At 41.6% G+C, this 22,968-nt stretch overlaps 1 protein-coding gene across 1 annotated transcript in view; it reads left to right on the top strand.

The window, feature by feature from the left end:
* The window catches only part of LOC141201427 (uncharacterized), a 31,273-nt gene extending 9,291 nt beyond the window's left edge, over positions 1-21,982 (top strand). Inside the window, exons 2-7 of the mRNA XM_073663415.1 lie at positions 8,646-8,795; positions 8,925-9,104; positions 9,188-9,311; positions 9,395-9,489; positions 10,020-10,110; positions 20,078-21,982. Of these exons, the coding sequence (XP_073519516.1) occupies positions 8,724-8,795; positions 8,925-9,104; positions 9,188-9,311; positions 9,395-9,489; positions 10,020-10,110; positions 20,078-21,531 (2,016 nt within the window). The 5' untranslated portion in view covers positions 8,646-8,723 and the 3' untranslated portion in view covers positions 21,532-21,982. The remainder of the gene's footprint in view (positions 1-8,645; positions 8,796-8,924; positions 9,105-9,187; positions 9,312-9,394; positions 9,490-10,019; positions 10,111-20,077) is intronic.
* Positions 21,983-22,968: the final 986 nt, after the last annotated feature.

Raw genomic sequence — 22,968 nt, 5'->3', positions numbered from 1 at the left:
GCGAGAACCCGGGACATAGCGGGCGCTCGCAGCAGAAGTATCCCGACCCGCAGCGCCGCTCCCCGGTCCTCCCTTCCGCATGGAGGTCAGCGGCGCCGGCGGTCCTTCCGCTGCTACCGGCCGGGAGATGAGCGCCTCGCGCTTCTCATCTCCCGGCTGCATCTCCGTCCCGCAGATGGGTCCGGCGGTCGGGTTCCTTCTGCTGTTGCCGGCCGGGAGATGAGCCGCTAACGGCCGCCATCTTTTTTCAGAAATCCCGCGGCGCTGATTGGCTGCTGCCAGACCAATGAGCGACGCGGGATTTCCTGGACAGACAGACACACAGACAGACAGAGGGGATAAGACGATTATATATATAGATGCATATACAGGTACTTCTCACTAAATTAGAATATTATCAAAAAGTTAATTTATTTCAGTTCTTCGGTACAAAAAGTGAAACTCATATATTATATAGAGTCATTACACACAGAGGGATCTATTATATAGAGTCATTACACACAGAGGGATCTATTATATAGAGTCATTACACACAGAGTGATCTATTTCAAATGTTTACTTCTGTTAATGTTGATGATTATGGCTTACACCCAATGAAAACACAAAAGTCATTATCTCAGTAAATTAAAATACTTTATAACAACAGCTTGAAAAATGTTTTTAAAATCCAAAATATTATCCTACTGAAATGTATGTTCAGTAAATGCCCTCAATACTTGGTCGGGGCTCCTTGTGCATCAATTACTGCATCAATGCGGCGTGGCATGGAGGCGATCAGCCTGTGGCACTGCTGAGGTGTTATGGAAGCCCAGGTTGCTTTGATAGTAGCCTTCAGCTCATCTGCATTGTTGCATCTGGGGTCTCTCATCTTCCCCTTTAACAATACCCCATAGATTCTCTATAATAGATTCTCTATGGGGTTAAGGTCAGGCGAGTTTGCTGCCAATCAAGCACAGTCTTACTGTTGTTTGTAAACCAGGTATTGGTACTTTTGGCAGTGTGGACAGGGGCCAAGTCCTGCTGGAGAATGACATTTCCATCTCCAAAAAGCTTGTCGGCAGAAGGAAGCCTGAAGTGCTGTACAATATCCTGGTAGACGGCTGCGCTGACTTTGGTCTTGATAAAACACAGTGGACCTACACCAGCAGATGACATGGCTCCCAAACCATCACTGACACTTGTAGCCCATGTCCTGCATACGTCTGTGTGTGGTGGCTCTTGAAACAATGACTCCAGCAGCAGTCCACTCCTTGTGAATCTCCCCCACACATTGAATGGCCTTTTCTTAACAATCCTTTCAAGGCTGCGGTTATCCCGGTTGCTTGTGCACCCTTTTCTACCACACTTTTTCCTTCCACTCAACTTTCCATTAATATGCTTGGATACAGCACTCTGTGAACAGCCAGCTTCTTTAGCAATGACCTTTTGTGGCTTACCCTCCTTGTGGGGTGTGTCAATGACTGCCTTCTGGACATGATTGTGGAACCTACTGAAACAGACTAAGGGACCTTTTTAAATGCTTAGGAAGCCTTTGCAGTTTTTTGTTAATTATTCTAATTTTCTGAGATAATGACTTTTGTGTTTTCATTGGCTTTAAGCCATAATCATCAACATTAACAGAACTAAACAATTGAAATAGATCACTCTGTTTGTAATGACTCTATATAACATGAGTTTCCTTTTTTTATTGAAGAACTGAAATAAATTGACTTATTTATTTATTATTCTAGTGAGATGCACCTGTGTATATATATATATATGCATTCGCAGTAGTATGGTAGTATGAAAAAACACATATATATATATACACTACTGTTCAAAAGTTTGGGGTCACCCAGACAATTTTGTGTTTTCCATGAAAACTCATACTTTTATTTATCAAATGAGTTGCAAAATGAATAGAAAATATAGTCCAGACATTGACAAGGTTAGAAATAATGATTTTTATTTGAAAGAATAATTTTCTCCTTCAAACTTTGATTTCGTTAAAGAATGCTCCCTTTGCAGCAGTTCCAGCATTGCAGACCTTTGGCATTCTAGCTGTTAATTTGCTGAGGTAATCTTGAGAAATTTCCCCCCATGCTTCCTGAAGCCCCTCCCACAAGTTGGATTGGCTTGATGGACACTTTTTGCGTACCATACGGTCAAGCTGCTCCCACAACAGCTCAATGGGGTTGAGATCTGGTGACTGCGCTGGCCACTCCATTACAGATATAATACCAGCTGCCTGCTTCTTCCCTAAATAGTTCATGCATAATTTGGAGGTGTGCTTTGGGTCATTGTCCTGTTGTAGGATGAAATTGGCTCCAATCAAGTGCCGTCCACAGAGTATGGCATGGCATTGCAAAATGGATTGATAGCCTTCCTTATTCAAAATCCCATTTACCTTGTACAAATCTGCCACTTTACCAGCACCAAAGCAAACCTAAGCCAACACATTACCTCCACCATGCTTGACAGATGAGCTTCCAGCATCTTTTCAGTTGTTCTGCGTCTCCCAAATGTTCTTCTGTGTGATCCAAACACCTCAAACTTTGATTCGTCTGTCCATAAAACTTTCCCAACCCCATTTATAAGGCAAGAAATCCCACTTATTAAACCTGACAGGGCACACCTGTGAAGTGAAAACCATTTCCGGTGACTACCTCTTGAAGCTCATCAAGAGAATGCCAAGAGTGTGCAAAGCAGTCATCAAAGCAAAAGGTGGCTACTTTGAAGAACCTAGAATATAAGAGATATTTTCAGTTGTTTCACACTTTTTTGTTAAGTATCTAATTCCACATGTGTTAATTCATAGTTTTGATGCCTTCAGTATGAATGTACAATTTTCATAGTCATGAAAATACAGAAAAATCTTTAAATGAGAAGGTGTGTCCAAACTTTTGGTCTGTACTGTATATATGCATACATATTTTAGGACAATTATCTTTACACTCTTTCCTCAGTTCGAAATGTAATTAAGAAATGGCAGTTAACAGCAAGGAAGACCAAGCTAAATTTCAGTGAGAGCTGCTCGTAGGATTGCTGGAGAGGCAAATCAGAAACCCCACTTGACTGCAAAAGACCTTCAGAAAGATTTAGAAGACTCTTTAGTTGTTGCACATTTTTCTACTGTTCAGAGACACCTGCACAAATATGACCTTCATGAAAGAGTCATCAGAAGAAAACCTCTCCTGCGTCTCACGATAAAATTCTGTGTCAGAAGTATGCAAAAGAACAACTAAACAAACTAAACAAGCCTGATGCATTTTTGGAAACATGTTCTGTGGACTGATGAGGTTAAAATAAAACTCTTTGGCCACGATGATCAAAGTTATGTGGAGAAAAAAGGGCACAGAATTTCAAGAAAATAACATCTTGCCAACCATTAAGCATGGAGGTGGATCAATCATTCTTTAGGGTTGTGTTGCAGCCAATGGCACGGGATCATTTCATGGGTAGAAAAAGGAATGGATTCAATGAAGTTTCAACAAATTCTTGATGCAATAACACCATCTGTAAAAAAAAAACTGATGTTGAAAAGAGGATGGCTTCTTCAAATGGATAATGAATTCTAAACACACTTCAAAATCCACAATAGACAACCTCAAAGGCACAAGATGAAGGTTTTACAATGGCCCTCACAGTCCTCTGATCTGAACATCATTGAAAATCTGTGGCTAGACGTCAAAATAGCAGTGCATGCAAGACGACCCAGGAATCTCACAGAACTTGAAGAATTTTCCAAGAAGAATGGATGAAAATCCCTCAAACAAGAATTTAAAAACTCTTGTCTGGCTACCAAAAGCGTTTACAAGCTGTAATACTTGCAAAAGGTGCTGCTACTAGGTACTAACCATGCAGGGTGTCCAAACTTTTGCATCGGCCCATTTTCCGTTTTGTAATTTTGACCATGGGTGTTTAAACCTTTACATGCCACTGTGAGTAAAGGGAATTAAGTTAAGGAAGGATTCCTTATCTTAGACGAACAGGATTTAAACAAAGAGTTGTATATACTAGAGAGGAAGCTACAGTGTCGAATAACTGGGACATCTGTTCTCCTAAGAAGAGCTGAAGATGCAGTGCCACAGCAATGAGTGTGTGGCCCTCATCGAATGGATTTTGAAAGTACTAGCGAGGAGTCGTACCGATGCACCTCAGCCAGTGAGGTCCTCACAAATCAACTGGGAGCTGTGAGTTGCCCTGAGGGGCTGTAACGACTAATCTCAACCTGTATGCTCCTCACAGGGATGATGGACCTTCCCATAATGGCTTGCTGGACTGTTGTAGCTTTTAACAAAAGTTATGTACCACCACATGTAACCATAAAGTTCTTGACTCTGCATAATGCAGGAGAAACATTCACAAAGTGTTGTGCCTGCTATCTGATATGTATACTTGTCATCAAGTTCTTGTTAAGTAAAGTAAAGTTTATTTTTGGACTTTGGTCTCCTTCATTTATCTCCATACCATCTGGACTGGGCCTGCCAAGTACAGTGGCATCATACGGTCTGCAGGTCGGGAATTATGACTCCGCCAAACTAAAGTCTGTGATGTAACGTGTCATTGGTGGATGGAACAAGACCTGATGTCCCAGATGTGCTTGATTGGATTCAGGTCTGGGGAATGGACAGGCCATTCCAAAGCATCAATGCCTTCATCATGCAGGAACTGCTGACACACTTCAGCCACATGAGGCCTAGCATTGGCATGCATCAGGAGGAACACAGGGCCCATTGCACCTGCATACGGTTTCACAATGGATCTGAGGATCTCATCCCAGTACCTAATGGCAGTCAGGGTACCTCTGGCTAGCACATGGAGGGCTGTGCGGCCCTCCAAAGAAATGCCTCCCCACACCATTACTGACCCACTGCAAAACCGGTCGTGCTGGAGAACATTCTCCACGGCATCTCCAGACTCTATCTCGTCTGTCACATGTGCGCAGTGTGAACCTGCTCTCATCCGTGAAGAACACAGGGCGCCAATGTGGAATCTGCCAATCTTGGTGTTCTCTGGAAAATGCCAATGACCCTTCACCATGTTGTACTGTAAGCGCAACACCCAATTGTGGACTTCGAGCCTTCATACCACCCTCATGGAATCTGTTTCTGACAGTTTGAGCTGACAAATAAATGTTAATGGCCTGTTGGATGTCATTTTGCGGGGATCTTACCTTGCTCCTCCTGTTCCTCCTTGCACAAAGGAGGAGGTAGCGGTCCTGATGCTGGGTTGTTGCCCTCCTATGGCCCCCTCCACATCTCCTGGTGTACTGACCTGTCTCCTGGTACAGTATATGCTCCATGCTTTGGACACTGTGCTGACACACAGTTACCCTTCTTGCCACAGCTCTCATTGATGTGCTATCCTGGATGAGCTGCACTACATAAGCAACTTCTGTGGGTTGTAGACACCGCCTCATGCTACTGTACCTCTAGGGGTGAGAGCAATGATAAAATGCAAAAGTGACCAAAACAGCCAAAAAGGATGAGAACAGAGAAATGTTCTGCAGAACCACTCCTTTATAGGGGGTATCTGGCTAATTGCCTATCATTTCTACCTGCTGTCTGTTCCATTTACACAACAACAGGAGAAATTGATTCACAATCAGTGTTGCATCATAACTGGACAGGTTGATTTCACAGAAGTGAGATTGACTTAGAGTTACATTGTGTTGTTTAAGTGTTCCCTTTATATTTTTGAGTAGTGTACTTAACTGCCCCATACACGAGATATGTGTTGGCTGAACGGTCATTTGACAGACGGCTATTTTTACCAACTCCCCCATACACACAAATATTCCAGCTTTCCTGTGGTCTGTATGAGAGTCACCTCCAGACTCCTCTAGCAGGGGAGTATCTACAGGAAGAACAAACAATTAGCCTCTAAAATTCAGGATCCCAGATCCTTCTCTGCCCTGACATCATCTGTCGGGAGGCCCCCAAATATATTATATAGTCAGCCAACCCCCAATTCATTACTTCCATAAAAAAAAAAAATGTACCTCATTTGACGCTGCCTCTGGCCCGGCCTAATAGACTTTCGTACATTGCAGGCCCAGATATCATTATTAGGTATTTAAGTATCATAGTAACTAGACCCCATACTATTGAGTACTTTAGGGAGGAGGGGCATTCAGTCGAACTCTGTCAAACCTTTTGAGATGCCATGTTTGCTTTAGACACCAGCAATTGGTTAAACTGCCAGGGATTATGTTGCAGCCCCACCTGTGCCATCCCTGTGGTGAACATCTATGTTCTGGTGCTCAAAGGAATTAATTATTTTAAAACAAATGTTTAATGTGTTAGAAAATAACAAAATGTGTCTTATGCTGTTTGCATGTTTTTTTCTTTTTATAAGAATTGTTGGTGCCAATTTATTTTGAAACATTTTAATTTCTGCTTTTTTTCTGGTGTTTTTTCTTGTAATATAGGAAAGACTAAGGCCAGAAATAAACCCCATAAAACACTGTACAAGGAGACTTTGGTATCAAATAATTTGTGCCCGCAATATTTGTGCAAACAAAAAAAGGTTTTATAAATACAGTGGTGGCCAAAAGTATTGGCACCCCTGCAATTCTGTCAGATAATACTCAGTTTCTTCCTGAAAATGATTGCAATCACAAATTCTTTGGTATTATTATCTTCATTTAATTTGTCTTCAATGAAAAAACACAAAAAGAATTGTCCTAAAGCCATATTGGATATAATTCCACACCAAACCTAAAAAAGGGGGTGGACAAAGTATTGCCACTGTTTGAAAAATCATGTGATGCTTCTCTAATTCGTGTAATTAACAGCACCTGTAACTTACATGTGGCACCTAACAGGTATTGGCAATAACTAAATCACACTTGCAGCCAGTTAACATGGATTAAAGTTGACTCAACCTGTGTCCTTGTGTGTACCACATTGAGCATGGAGAAAAGAAAGAAGACCAAAGAACTGTCTGAGGACTTGAGAAACCAAATTGTGAGGCAGCATGAGCAATCTCAAGGCTACAAGTCCATCTCCAAAGACCTGAATGTTCCTGTGTCTTCCGTGCGCAGTGTCATCAAGAAGTTTAAAGCCCATGGCACTGTGGCTAACCTCCCTAGATGTGGACGGAAAAGAAAAATTGACGAGAGATTTCAAAGCAAGATTGTGCGAATGGTGGATAAAGAACCTCGACTAACATCCAAACAAGTTCAAGCTGCCCTGCAGTCCGAGGGTACAACAGTGTCAACCCGTACTATCTGTCGGCGTCTGAATGAAAAGGGACTGTATGGTAGGATACCCAGGAAGACCCCACTTCTTACCACAAGACATAAAAAAGCCAGGCAGGAGTTTGCCAAAACTTACCTGAGAAAGCCTAAAACGTTTTGGAAGAATGTTCTCTGGTCAGATGAGACAAAAGTAGAGCTTTTTGGGAAAAAGCATCAACATAGAGTGTACAGGAAAAAAAAAGAGGCATTCAAAGAAATGAACACGGTCCCTACAGTCAAACATGGCGGAGGTTCCTTGATGTTTTGGCATTGCTTTGCTGCCTCTGGCACTGGACTGCTTCACCGTGTGCATGGCATTATGAAGTCTGAAGACTACCAACAAATTTTGCAGCATAATGTAGGGCCCATTGTGAGAAAGCTGGGTCTCCCTCAGAGGTCATGGGTCTTCCAGCAGGACAATGACCCAAAACACACTTCCAAAAGCACTATAAAATGGTTTGAGAGAAAGCACTGGAGACTTCTAAGGTGGCCAGCAATGAGTCCAGACCTGAATCCCATAGAACACATGTGGAGAGATCTCAAAATGGCAGTTTGGAGAAGGCACCCTTCAAATATCAGAGACCTGGAGCAGTTTGCCAAAGAAGAATGGCCTACAATTCCAGCAGAGCATTGTAAGAAACTCATTGATGGTTACTGGAAGCGGTTGTTCGCAGTTATTTTGGCTAAAGGTTGTGCAACCAAGTATTAGGCTGAGGGTGCCAATACTTTTGTCTGGCCCATTTTTGGAGTTTTGTGTGAAATGATCAATGATTTGATTTTTGCTTCATTCTCTTTTGTGTTTTTTCCTTGCAAGCAAATTAAATGAAGATAATAAGACCAAAGAATTTGTGATTGCAATCATTTTCAGGAAGAAACTGAGTATTATCTGACAGAATTGCAGGGGTGCCAATACTTTTGGCCACCACTGTACATCAAACTTCTGTATGTGAATCAGACATAAGATCTAACGAGATAGAAGATTACAGTCCGGGGAAGACAGGAAACATTCCTATAGACGGCCAGAGGTGATGTAGTCAGTGATGGACTCTGGCCAAATATGTTTCTGGAGCAGTAGAAGAAGATGAAGATGTCGTCCTCCTCATGAAGTAGTTATTCCTCATGTCACGTGTAATGAATATCTCCTGCAGTATTGCTAATGCCGATTCCAATGTCAGTAAATGAGATGACAATTAGCTTTATGGAAGATGAGTCTATGAGAAACGTATTCAGCTGCAGACTCCAAGGAAGAAACTGCTTGTTGTCTGTGTTCTAAAATATATTTGTGTTATTAGCAGATATAAAGAAAAAACTAAATAGTGTAAAATAATAAATCTCCTCATATTTTTCTCTAATTATCTCCAGTAATTGTATTATTACACAGGATTTTTATAATGTTACATCTACTTATCTTCTTCTCATTCAGGTCCCTACAATATCAGATCATCTCAGTGAAGATCTTCTATATAAGAGAATTTTCCGGATTTACCCATCAAAACTGGATATGGACAAGGACAAGATGGCGGAGAGGATATTTCACCTCACCCTAGAGATCCTCTTTCGTCTTACTGGAGAGGTGAGAGATTCTGATGACGTCACATTACATCATTCTTATCTATGGAAATAACAGATGGACAGAACTGGAGAGGTGAGGACTCTGGAAATGTCTGGAGTGAGATTTATTAATGTGTCTCTCCATAACCAGGATTACACAGTAGTGAAGAAGACCTCTAGTGAGCGCTGTCAGGACCCTGTGTCTGAGGGATGGGGAAGACCCTTGAGCCCAATCACAGGGCCTCCACCTCACCCCCTGATACATGAGGACATCAATGACCAGAAGATCCTAGAACTGACCTACAAGATGATTGAGCTGCTGACTGGAGAGGTGACACTGCTGGGAATGCTGGGACATTATACAGTAACGCTATGAAGGGATCGCAGTAATGACATTATCATTGTATGTGACAGGTTCCTATAAGATGTGAGGATGTTGCTGTCTATTTCTCCATGGAGGAGTGGGAGTATATAGAAGTACACAAATATCTGTACAAGGACGCCATGATGGAGGTTCCCCAACCCCTCACATCACCAGGTAATAGACAGGACTAAATACACACGGCCTATAATTATCTGTATGTAAAGAATGAATTCAGTCCCTGTATGTGTTTCCTCCAGATCTATCCAGTAAGAGGACACCAGAGAGATGTCCCTGTCCTCTTCTTCCACAGGACTGTAAACAAGAAGATCCCAATGTTCCTCAGGATCATCAGGTAGATGGAGAGAAGGTGTAATGAGATCTCCCCTATGATGTGTAGACGGCTGTAGAGGTCTTGTGCTCAGCTGGGCTGAGTCGGAGTCCATTTTGGCGCAGTCGGAGTGGTATAAAATGGACCGACTCCGACTCCTAAAATATATAATAAATTGGGTACAGTAGTTCAATGCAGTTTGTGGGGAATATTTTTTCATAAGAATTTGAGAAATTTATGAAATGTCCTATAAATGTCTGTCCTATTCCTGATCTAAGGGTCTAGACTTTTAGCTGAGATGAATCTGTGCTACAGTAAATTTACCACTTTAATAATGGACCATGTATGAGGGAGTCGTGGAGTCGGTGTCATGGAAATTGAGGAGTCGGAGGTTTGGCTTACCGACTCCACAGCCCTGGTGCTCAGTCTTGTTTTATCCACCAGTATTATATGTTTTATACTTGTGTAATGAGAACGGTGGAGATGGCAGGATTAGAGCCGATCATAGATGTGACTTCTCCATCTGTCTGTGACTTTTACAGTATTTGTTTCAGGGTGAAGATCTGACCCATATTAATACTACAGAGACATATGTGAGGGGTGATGAGCGGTGTAAAGAGGAGATTCCTACATATGACTACCCAGGTGAGTAGTAACCACTAAATGCAGAGAAGTCACAGATTCTTCTCAGTCACCAGCTATGGCTGCTTTATCAGTGGTGTAGTCCGTCTGTATCACAATCGTGTGATCACCATTCTTCCTCTAGACCACAACATTCTCCCCTACACAAAACTGTTAACCCCTTTCTGACTTTGTAAGTAATAATAAGTTTCTGTGCTCTGGACCTTATGGACCAGGTACGTATTATTACGACATGGCGATCGCACCCGCACACAGGCTATGCGGGCGCAATCGCCGACCGGGTCAGCTGATCTGACACCCGGCACGCAGTGCCCGCACCGCTCCCGGCAGCACTTTAACCCCCTAAATGCTGCAATCGCTGTGATTGCAGAATTTAGCGAGTGAGCAGAGGGACAGCAGCGGGGTCCCGATCGTTGCCATGGTGACCCGATGTCGTCATGACAACATCCGGGTCACCAGCCCCAGCAAGTTAAGTTTGATCATGCGCAGTGCATGATCAAAGTAACTTGTGTCTGCAGAGCTGACAGTTTATTAGTTATAGCAGTGATCCTGCTCTGCTATACCTTATAACTGCGATCAGCCAGTTGTAAAAATATATTAAAAAATATATATTTTTACAACCTACATTAAAAATAATATATGAAAAAAATAAATAAATAAACAATATAAGCACACATATTTGGTATTGTCGCTTCCGGAACCACCTGGCCTATAAAGCTGTTCCACTAGTTAACCCCTTTAGTGAACACCGTAAAAGAAAAAAAAAAACTAAGCAAAAAACGGTGCATTATCATCATATTGCCAAACAAAAAGTGGAATAAAACGCGATAAAAAAGATGAATGTAAATAAAAATGGTACCGCTGAAAACATCATCTTGTCCCGCAAAAAAGAAGCCGCCATACAGCTCCATCATCCGAAAAATAAAAAAGTTACTGCTCTCAGAATAAAGCGATGCAAAAAAAAAATAGTTTTTATTGTGTAACAGCGCCAAAACCTAAAAAAAACAATATAAATGTAGCACGGCTGTAATACTGATCCGAATAATAAAGCGGCCTTATAAATTTTTCCACACGCGGAACGGCATAAAAAGAACCCCAAAAAAACAATGCCTGAATTGTTGATTTTTGTTTATTCCGCCTCCCAAAAATCGGAATAGAAAGCGATAAAAAAAAAGTCACGTGCCCAAAATGAGTACCAAAAAAACCATCAACTCATCCCGCAAAAAACAAGCCGTCACATGACTGTCGGCCGAACTATGGAAAAATTATAGCTATCAAAATATGGCGATGCAAAAACTTTCTGTGCTGCTGAATGTCCTCATATGGTCCCTACAAGACCAGGTCCAGTCTTTCTGGCCAAACTTCACTTTTATGATCTACAACATTAAATGTGCAGTGAGGGCCAAGTGTGAATTTCTGTACAATAACAACAGAGTTTCCCTTTATCCTGACTTTTCAATTTCTTTTCAAACCAACTAACTTCAAACAGGATTGTGATAAACTACATAAAACATTACACCTGTGCCATGATAGATCTCTAAGCTGTGTGTGGCTGATGGCTGTAATATACATTTATTCACGCCTGCAGGAGATGTGTTGGCTCCAGCCCTGGTTTCATGGATTCACTCCACGTCATAAATTCCATTATGTTTTCAATCCTAAGGAATTCAGATTACTGCACAATCTCTCCTGAAATGGGGGCACTAATACTTTCTCTACTCTCCTGGTCAGGACTCATAGTAGCTCCAATGGTCCACCATAAATGAGTGCGACTCCGATTCAGTGTTGGAGCTCTCCCTGATACATATATTGTTGTTAGAGATGTAACATAGAATAAAAAAAATGTATTTTTTTATAGTTTTTTTCTGTATGATAGTTTGATTGTGGTGGGATTGTCCTGCCTCACTTATGTGAGTCTGTAAATAACTGATATTCTTTAAAAGAAGATCTCCATTGCCTCTTCCAAATGTCCAAGATCTAAATTTAAGACACCTCAGCTCTGCAGTATTATAAAAAGTTCTCTTTCAATGTCTATTTTTTCTTTTTGAAACTCATCTGACAGAAAATATTGGCCCTTACGATAGTTTAGTTTGCCAAGAGCCACCGAGCCCCATACTCTAATTACCCCAGAGAGGTTTCACCACTAGTTACTCATTTATTACTGATGAAGACTGCTGAGTTTGATCATTTTAGTAGATGTGTTCAGGTATATAGTCTTAGTTTTTGACTACAGTAGTTAGTGCCCAAATTTCTCTGATTTAACCCCTTCCTGCAGCCAGTTTTGTGTTCCTCTCTGGGCCCATTTTTCAAATCTGACGTGTGTCACTTTATATGGTGATAACTTTGGAATTCTTCACAAAGGATAATAGGAAACAAATGGACCTTACAAATAATATTCCAACTTCTCTTGAATCCAACAATACCCTTTATACAGCTGTACACTACTGTCTGGGCACAAGGGAAGGAGCGCCATTTAGGTATCTGAATGCAGATCTTGCTGGAATAGTTTGCGGACACAATGTATTGGGGGCGCTGATCATGGTCACCTGGCAGCTCAAAAGATGGCTACCACGAACAAGCTTGGCGCTATATACTTAATTTTCCAGATCCCAGGGTTTGTCTTGCTCATCACCCTTTATCCCTTCTACATGGATCTGGACTTACACAGAGACCCCTAGGCTTGGGCCACAATGTTACCTGCTGTTCTGTGGAGTGAGATGGGAAGAAGAATAGGCAGGTAGTTGGGTCAGAACCAGGAGAGCAGAGAAAATACAAAATCAGAAGACACAAGAGTAGTCAGTAAACGGGCCGGGATCACAACAGGAAACAAATACACAAGCCGGGAGCTGAGCACAGAGGACTGAACCAGAGGAGAACAAGGCTGTATCTGGCAGCTTCCGGCAATATGCTTCCAGCTTTAGTAGGGTGTGGTGCTTTCCAAATGGCTGAAGCAAGGAGCAGATTACTCCAGCTGGACAGCACACACACCCATACTGCCAGACTGGATGGTACTACAGGTCCCAGCAACCCTAATCTTACTGGCTGGACAGAGCCTGTGCCGCCCAGAGCTTCTGGTTCTGACATCTCCTCCATCACCAGCGCTGCATGCAGAATGAATAAGGCGGCTCCTGGTGACAAAGTACAAAGTCGCTGCGGATTTCAATGGGGTAAGGTGACGGCAGCCGGGGTATTTGTTAGTCCGTCATTTTCTTTATTAATCAAATGGCTTCACAACATGTTTCGGCTAATACCGCCTTCATCAGGTGATGGCCAATATTACCACACAAGCACTTTATATAGAAGTTTAGACAATTAACCAGCAGGTGCCAACAATTAACCAGTTAACCCTCAAATCCCCATTACCATTACATACAGGTTCCCATTCTAAGGGCCAACCTGACTTGGCTGATAACAGAGACAAAACATCAACAATAAAAATAAAACTACATGAAAAATTCTATATATATATATATATATATATATATATAAGAAGAATATAAAAAGAGTAAAAGCTGCATATATTCATAATTACACATATTAAAAACCTAATAAAAATAAATATCCACTACATTTTTCAATTCTATATAAATGATGTTACTTAGTTAAGTGAGAGATTCAGACCTTCCGGGGATAAAGTTCCCAACTTATAGATCCAATAATTTTCCCGGTTTACCAACCTTTTCTATCTATCATGCACCGTGTCAGATATATGATCAATAATGGTAAGGTGCAGATATTTTGGATCTTTCTGATCTTCTAAGAAGAAGTGCTTTGACAACTATGGAACAAATCTCCATTTCTAATATTCTGCCGATGTTTATTTAGCCTGGCGCGCATTGGTTGTATGGTGCGACCTACGTACTGTAGACCACATGTGCACGCCAACAAATATATCACATATGAAGAATGGCAGTCTGTCCGGCATCTAATCTGAAAAGTCTCCCCCGTGGTGTGCAAACTAAAAGTTTTTGTTCCATTATTAAAGATCCCACAACAGAGACATTTTGATGGTCTACATCTAAAGCACCCATCCCCCCTTCCTTGGTTTATATTTTTATACTTTATACACTGCTCAAAAAAAATAAAGGGAACACTTGACAATCAATTTCACATGCTGTTGTGCAAATGGAATAGACGTAAACTATTGGCAATTATCAAGACACAATCAATAAAGGAGAGGTTCTGCAGACCACATCCCACACTAACACGGGGAGAATATACAAACTCCTTGCAGATATCGTCCTTGGTGGGATTTGAACCCAGGACCCCAGCGCTGCAAGGCTGCAGTGCTAACCACTGAGCCACCATTCCGCCCTCCTCCTGGGGAAGTAAATCCCTCAACAAGCTAATAAAATGTGAAGAATATTTTAAATAAGATTCAAGCCTAATCACATATTTTTGTAAAAACAAATTGACATAATATGATAAATTAGCTGTTATAGATTTTATCCCCGAAATGATGGGGCGACCAGGGGGATTGGTAGTACTTTTATCGATCTTGGGTCGGAAATAAAAATAAGGGGTCTGAAAAAATTGTATGTCCAAAAATCTTTTCTCTCTCGCATCTAAGATCCCCTCCCTAAGGGCCCCCTTAGTTAAGCTTTTATATTCCATAAGATGGTGACAGAATTATCACAATCTAATTTATTATAATAATCAGTATCACTGAGTATCCGCAAACCTTCTCCAGTGTACCAACCCCGATTCCTCACCACAATACCACCGCCTTATCAGCTTCCTTAATAATTATTCCTTTATTCTTCCGTAAACTAGAGATGGCTTGTCTTTCTGGAGCCGTCAGGTTATCCCTCTTTTTAATATGAGTAAAAGTGCGAATGTCTTTTAAAATCAGTTGCTGAAAAGTCTCGAGATGACTTCCCTTATGGTGAGTAGGATAAAAATTACCACCTAGTGGAACATGGTGGAAACCCATAGCGGGCACATGATTTTCGACTCCATTATTAGCAAGGGGTATACTGGCGTTTATTGATTTACGCAATCGTGAGATCTCAGCCTCAGACAAGGTGTGGTCAGACAGGGTAAAATGCCTACCATTTTCTGCTTCTCATCTTTTTCTCTTTCCTCAATATTTACCCTAATGGCTTTGTCTTTTTAATTAGCAAATCCTACAGGGCTGCTATTTTTTGGGATGGCTCTACCTCGCCCCTACATCCCTGATATTTCTTTTTCTTTTTGGTTGGCGAGCTTGGGCCGGCTGAAAAAACTGTGGGATTTTTGTATCATAAAGGACCGCTGTGTTTCTTTTTACCATTGAGAGGCGGTGCAGTTTCATCAGTTAATATTACAGCTGGTGATATCAATTATATTGAAGAAGTTATATTTTGTGGAGGTGGTAGCTTCACTGATTTATCAGTGGAACCTTCCTCTAATGATGTATGCCCTACACTTAATGACTGAGATATTGTTGGTAAGGAATTTTGGGAATCAGGATGGATAGTTAAAATAGAAAAATCCAATGCACTAACACTCTGCGTTGAGGTTGCACCAATTAATTCATTTAACCCAAAATCAACTAGTGATGATTCCTCTGTATCATTAGAAACACCACTATCCTTATTCACCACTGGTAAGATAGAATTAATAGCTCCACCAGTGTTTGCTTGATTCTCCCCAATAGGAGAAGGACACAAAGTAACTATTGCACTGTTAGTTTCCATATCCATAGTTTGACTCCACAGGCACTTTCTGCACGGTGGATGTTGGAGAGTGAAAATTGCAAATATTCCATTTTATTACCGAACACATTGTCTCCTGGATCACAATCTGGGCACTCACATACCATAAATGAAGTGGGTTCTTCTCACTATAGTAATGCCAAATACATGGATGCTAAATGTGGTTTGGGCGCACTGCAAGGCTCAGAAGTGAGGGGGAGATCTGACTTTGGGAGTGCGGATATTGCTGGATTGGGTTATGGAAGCCATGTTGCTTTTCTAGAACCTTTGAGCCACTAATAATGTGGAAACCTCTGTTATTACACTGGCAGATGATGGGCCTGAGTTGAGGGTTTGTTTTTGTGAGATGAGTAGACATTTTTATTGATATTATTTTCACCTACAACGGTGAAAATAACTATTTGATACACTGCTGATTTTTCAAGTTTTCCCACCTACAAAGAATGGAGAAATCTGTCATTTTTATCGTAGGTCACTTCACCTGTGAGAGACAGAATCTAAAAAAAAATCCAGAAAATCACATTGCATGATTTTTACTTAGTATTTGGTACAGAAACCTTTGTTTGAAATTACAGAGGTAAGATGTTTCCTGTAGCTCTTGAACAAGTTTGCACACACTGCAGGAGGGATTTTGGCCCACTCCCCCATATAAATGTTTTCCAGATCTTTCAGGTTTTGGGGCTGTCGCTGGGCAACATTGAGTTTCAGCTCATTCCAAAGATTTTGTATTGGGTTCAGGTCTGGACACTGGCTAGGCCACTTCAGGACCCTGAAATGCTTCTTATGGAACCACTTCTTAGTTGCCCTGGCTGTGTGTTTCGAGTCATTGTCATGCTGGAAGACCCAGCCACGACCCATGTTCAATGCTCTTACTGAGGGAAGAAGGTTGTTGGCCAAAATTTTGTGATGCATGACCCCATCCATCCTCCCTTCAATATGGTACAGTTGTCCTGTTGAAAATCACCCCCAAATTGTGTTTCTCCCACCATGCTTCACGTTTGGGACGGTGTTCTTGGGTTTTTACTCCTCCTTCTTCTTCCTCCAAACACGGCAAGTGGAGTTGATACCAAATAATTCTATTTTTGCCTCATCTGACCATATGACCTTCTCCCATGCCTCCTCAGGATCATCCAGATGGTCATTGGAGAAGTTCAAACGGCCTGGACATGTGCTGGTGTGAGCAGGGGGACCTTTTGTGCCCTGCAGGATTTTAATCCATACCAGCGTAGTGTGTTACTAACGGTAATGTTTTAGACTGGTCATTTACCAGGACCTCCCATGTAGTTCTGGGCTGATTCCTGACCTTTCTCAGAATCATCCTTACCCCACGAGGCGAGATCTTGCATGGAGTCACAGACCGAGGAAGATTCAAAGTCATCTTGTGTTTCTTCCATCTCTTAATAATTGTGTCAATAGTTATTCCATTCTCGCCAAGCTGCTTGCCTATTGTCCTTTATCCCATCCCAGCCTTGTGCAGATCTACAATTTTGTCCTTGGTCTCTTTAGACAGCTATTTGGTCTTGGCCATGGTGGAGAGGTTGGAGTGTGATTGATTGAGGATGTGGACAGGTATCTTTTATACAGGTAACGAGTTCAAACAGGTGCAATTAATACAGGTAATGAGTGCAGATTAGGAGGGCTTCTTAAAGAAAAACTTAACATGTCTGTGAGAGCAAGAATTCTTGCTGGTTGATAGGTGATCAAATACTTATTTCATGCAATAAAATGCAAATTAATTATTTAAAAATCATACAATGTGATTTTCTGGTTTTTATTTTTAGATTCTGTCTCTCACAGTTGAAGTGTACCTACGATAAAAATTACAGTCATCTCCCTTCTTTGTAGGTGGGAAAACTTGCAAAATCACTAGACTATCAAATACTTATTTTCCCAACTGTACATAACATTGTTTGACTTATTTCATATTTGGGAGGCAGAATGAACAATCAGTTGAACACCACACTTTACTGGTTTATGCTATAAGGTTTTCTATTAGACTGTGAACTGTCATTGTCCTGGTGAATAATTCAATATTTTTACATAACTTGCCATTTTTACAGTTTAAGTAGAAATTTGGTATTGGGTGAAGGAGTAGCTGTAAGGCTCGTCACTACCAGTGGCAGCGAATTTGTGGACAGGGAACCAGGGGTGTCCAAGTTAGTGTTAATCTAATTTAGGAGGTGTAAATTCGCGCTGGTGGTAGTGAGGAAAGAGAGGGCACGAGAGTTTTACAAGTACAAGAAGTAATTTTATTGATACAAAACAGGTGATTAGAATGGCTGATTAAAAATAGATAAAAGGGCTTAAACCCAGTGATTTCACTGGGTGGGATACGTAGATAAGTATTAAAATAGATAGGTATACACTAGATAAAAGTACCTAAAAAATATTAATAGATAAATGGGTTGCTTCTCAGAATCTTGTGATGGTCGGTCGGAGTTGATGGTTGAAGAGACAGTGGTTCTTGGACCTAGTGGGACAGATAGGGATATGTTAGATAGGTATATTAAGAAACGATTGGGGGGGGGGTAGGTTATCGTCTGTAGTTACCTGTTGATAGGACTTTGTAGTGGGTACGGTGGTTCTTTGGCAGCACGTGGTGGTGCCTGTGGTGGAGAACAGGAAGTGCCTAAGATAGGGCACAGGAGGGTTGGATGAGTGGGGATAGTATTGAGCGGTGAGTGTTTATGGCAGACTAGAATGTAGGTTGGGAATTACCTGCTATTGATATGGCAATCAGCAGGCTGTGGACGTGGTTGTTGGTTGCTCCTCCCAAGTAGCTCTGTAGGGAGGGAGAAAAAAAGATATTTGGTGTACACTTATTGGGTGTAATGTAATCAGGTTAGGGTGCAAGACCCAGTCTAAATAGTGACAGACTTAAAATTCCCTGCTATTGATATTACAATCAGCAGGCTATGTGGATGGTTCTGGTTGCTGTTCCAGAGTAGCTCTATTAGGGGGGGGGGGGATAAGAATTGAGGATAGGATATGGAGCCCAGTGGTTATAGCGTTGAACTATAGTTACCTGCTAGAGGGTTGTAGGGGGTGTCCAGGCTGTAGGGTGTGCTAGGAGGTAGGGGTCATTGTCCTCCTTAGATAGAGATTGGAGGTATGCCACAGAGGGCTGCTGGTTGCTGGTCCTGAGTGGATCTGTAGGGAGGGAGGGGAGATAGAGATAGAGGATTAAATCTAGTAGGGTTTTTTCTGATTGTAGCTGTGGTGCACAATCTTAGTGGCAAAAAGGTCTTAAGTTACCTGCTTAGTAAGTCCAGGGGGTGTCCAGGGATGTCTCAGGATAGGTTGTAGGTAGTATTCCTGGTCCCTGTCGGGTGGAGGCAGCAGGAGACTTTGGTTGTATTAAAGATGACCAGAGGTGGGGTGCAGCAGGAGGCTCAGGCTGACAATTGGTGTCTTTGTTGGCTGCTGATAAATCTGTAGGGAGGGGGAGGAAGTAGGCACATATGACTACTAAGGTATTGCCTGGTTGTGGCTGTGGTATACAGTCTCCGTGACAGGAGGTCTTGATTTACCTGTTTGGTAGGGGCAGGGGGTGTCCAGGGATGTCTACGGAGAGTGGTGAGTACTTCTTCTTGTCTCCGTGGTGTGGATGCAGCAGGAGGCTGTGGTAGGAGACTTTGGTTTGGTCAGAGGTGGCCATAGGTAGGGTGCAACAGGAGGCTCAGGCTGACACGTAGTGTCTGGGTATGGTGCACCAGGAGGCTCTGGCTGGCTGCTTAGTTTTGGGTTACAAAATACAGCGGTATGGGTGGCTGGGGGTGCGGAGCCAGGTGAGGATACTGGCTGCAAGTGCTGTGGGGATAAGGAGAGAGAGGTCAGCTGGGTCTAGTCAGCTGGAAAAGGTCAGCTGGATCTAGTGTGGAGTCGGTGGGGCTGAGGCCTGTTCTTACTTACGGTCTGATGACAGCTGTGACGTCGGGAGATGATAGGGATCCGGAGCGAGAGCGGAGTACCGACCCGTGACTGCCGCGTGCTCGCTGGCTTCCGGGTAGGGTGAGCGAGAGAGAAAGGGGAGAAGGTGCGAGAGGATGTGCGTCTCCAGGGAAGCGCGCGAAAAAAGAGCAGCATGACGCGAGGTCACGTGGTGTGCAGGGTGCACGAGGTACGGAGGCCTGTGGGCGCCTCTGCAGCTGGGTTAGGGGTCAATCCAACGCGTTTCGACAGCTGCGGCTGTCATCATCAGGGTAGAAATTTTCAAAACTATAAAATTCAAGGATATTTAATTCAAAAATAATAATTGATTTTATTCTTTGCAGATGACTGTACCAGGAGATCAGAGGTACAGCTGACATCTTCAATTTGTAAATCAGATGATCTTGAGATCCCACAGGACTCAATTGAAGTGAATGACATTACTCCAGATTTACCATCATCCCTTCACAGCAAAGATCTGTCATCTGATCCTTTGAAACAGGTCCTGTCTTCTGATTCATTACCAACTATTAAGGAAAATCAAAGTCACAAAATAATCATTAAAAAAGGAGTTGCTCCTAAAGCAAAGAAGCCATTTTCATATTCTGAATATGGAAATAGTTTTCCTCTCAAAATGTCTCTTCTTAAACATCAAAAAATTCACACAGTAGAGAATATATTTTCTTGTTCCAAGTGTTGGAGATGTTTTAACCAGAAATCAAATCTTGTTAGTCACCAGAGAACTCACACAGGGGAGAAGCCTTTTTCATGTTCTGAATGTGGGAAAAGTTTTACAGAGAAATCGAATCTTATGAAACATCACAGAACTCATACAGGGGAAAAGCCATTTTCATGTTCAGAATGTGGGAAATGTTTTGCCGAGCAATCAAGTGTTATCAGACATCAGAGAACTCACACAGGGGAGAAGCCTTTTTCCTGTTCAGAATGTGGGAAATGTTTTAACCGGAAATCAAATCTTGTTGGTCACCAAAGGACTCACACAGAGGAGAAGCCTTTTTCATGTTCAGAATGTGGAAAATGTTTTACACAGAAATCACATTTTGTTAATCACCAAAGAACTCACACAGGAGTGAAGCCATTTTCATGTTCAGAATGTGGGAAATGTTTTAACCGGAAATCAGATGTTGTTATACACCAGAGAACCCACACAGGGGAGAAGCCTTTTTCATGTTCAGAATGTGGGAAATGTTTTAACCGGAAATCAGATGTTGTTATACACCAGAGAACCCACACAGGGGAGAAGCCTTTTTCATGTTCAGAATGTGGGAAATGTTTTACACAGAAATCAAATTTTGTTATACACCAGAGAATTCACACAGGGGAGAAGCCTTTTTCATGTTCAGAGTGTGGAAAATGTTTTACACAGAAATCAAATTTTGTTAATCACCAAAGAACTCACACAGGGGAGAAGCCTTTTCCATGTAAAGAATGTGGAAAATGTTTTATTGTGAAATCAGATGTTGTTATACATCAGAGAACCCACACAGGGGAGAAGCCTTTTTCATGTACAGAATGTGGGAAATGTTTTAACCGGAAATCAGATGTTTTTATACACCAGAGAACCCACACAGGGGAGAAGCCTTTTTCATGTTCAGAATGTGGGAAATGTTTTAACCTGAAATCAGATGTTGCTATACACCAGAGAACTCACACAGGGGAGAAGCCTTTTTCATGTTCAGAATGTGGAAAATGTTTTACACAGAAATCAAATTTTGTTAATCACCGAAGAATTCACACAGGAGAGAAGCCATTTTCATGTAAAATGTTCTGCGAATAAATAATCTCTTAGTCACCAGAGCTGTCACACAAGGAAGAAGCCTTTTTTTATATTCTTAATGTGGGAAATGTTTAACTTCTATAGACGCACTTATTAGCAAGAAAAAATGTTTCCAATAAGTGAGTGCGTCTTATAGACTTTAGGCAGCTTCCTGTTACTGAGGAGAACATTGAAACAGTGTCCTTCCTGATCAATCAGAAAATTGCTCTCTCCTCCACGCCACTTATCTAACTGATCGGTGTAAAGTAGGAGAAGAAACTACAGGGACCTGCACAGAGGCTGCATGTCCTGAATGAGCAGCTGAAGACTTCCTCAAGGACCTTTTAGATCATGTAACACTGTTTTACATATTTTCAAAACTTGTCAGGTTCATTTCTGAAATGAGCCATTTTTTAATGATTTTGACCATGTGAATTCAAATTGCACAATAAAAACTTTTAGTTGCCTCTTGTTTCTGTGATATACTGCTGATATTACTGCTACATATAATTGATGAAAAAACACAGCAAAAAAAGAGCAGCAGGGACCTGCCCAGATCCTCAGAACTAAATGCACTACAAGGGTTCAGCAAACCCACATAAAGATGGCGGCTACACAGGTGCAAAATACTGATGAGACAATCACTCACAACTAGTGTTGAGCGATACCTTCCGATATCGGGAAATATCGGATCGGATCGGATTGGATCGGACCGATACCCAAAAAGTAACGGATATCGCCGATTCCGATACCGTAAACCAATGCAAGTCAATGGGACAGAAATGTCGGAATGAAAATAAACCCTTTCTTTCCTTGTTAGGTTAATTCTACATGAAGGAAAACAAGGAATAATGTAGAATGTATTGGGGGAGGTGGGGGAGACAATAAAGGCCTAGAGGTTTAGCCCAATCAAATGGAATATCAGGAATTAATATTTTTTTTAAGACGTTCTGAGTTACGGAAATATTGACTATGTTAAGTATTTTTATATTTTGTCAGATATTTATGTTTCACTACTTCCATGCTCTTCACCTTCTTTTTTACTTTTCCCACACTTTCTCCTTCATCATCCTCAGCATCTTTTTCATCAACTTCTTCTTCATCTTCTTCTTCTTCACCTTCTTCGTATTATTCTTTTTTTTTACATTCTTCATATTCTTCTTATTCAACTATTATTATTCTTCATATTCTACTTCTTCATCTTCTTCATATTCTTCTTCTTCATCATATTCTTATTTGTGACTGGCATTCCTGTAGTTGCTATCTATAAAAAGTTTGAACATTACACCTTTCGTTCTGCCCATCACAAACGATTTACAAAAGGATTTGTCCACGTTCAGTTTGGCCTGCAGCAGCAGGTCTTTTCCAGGGGCACCACGAGGAGGAACGGACTCACCTCCATACACTGCTTAGTCATCTTCTGCTTATAATTTAGATATTATCTTTTGCTCTGATTTT

Source organism: Phyllobates terribilis, unplaced genomic scaffold (assembly GCF_046119375.1).
Source record: "Phyllobates terribilis strain yellow unplaced genomic scaffold, ASM4611937v1 Scaffold_115__1_contigs__length_5345438, whole genome shotgun sequence".
NCBI classification, from domain to species: Eukaryota; Metazoa; Chordata; class Amphibia; order Anura; family Dendrobatidae; genus Phyllobates; species Phyllobates terribilis.
This window is presented reverse-complemented; position numbering and strand designations above follow the sequence as displayed.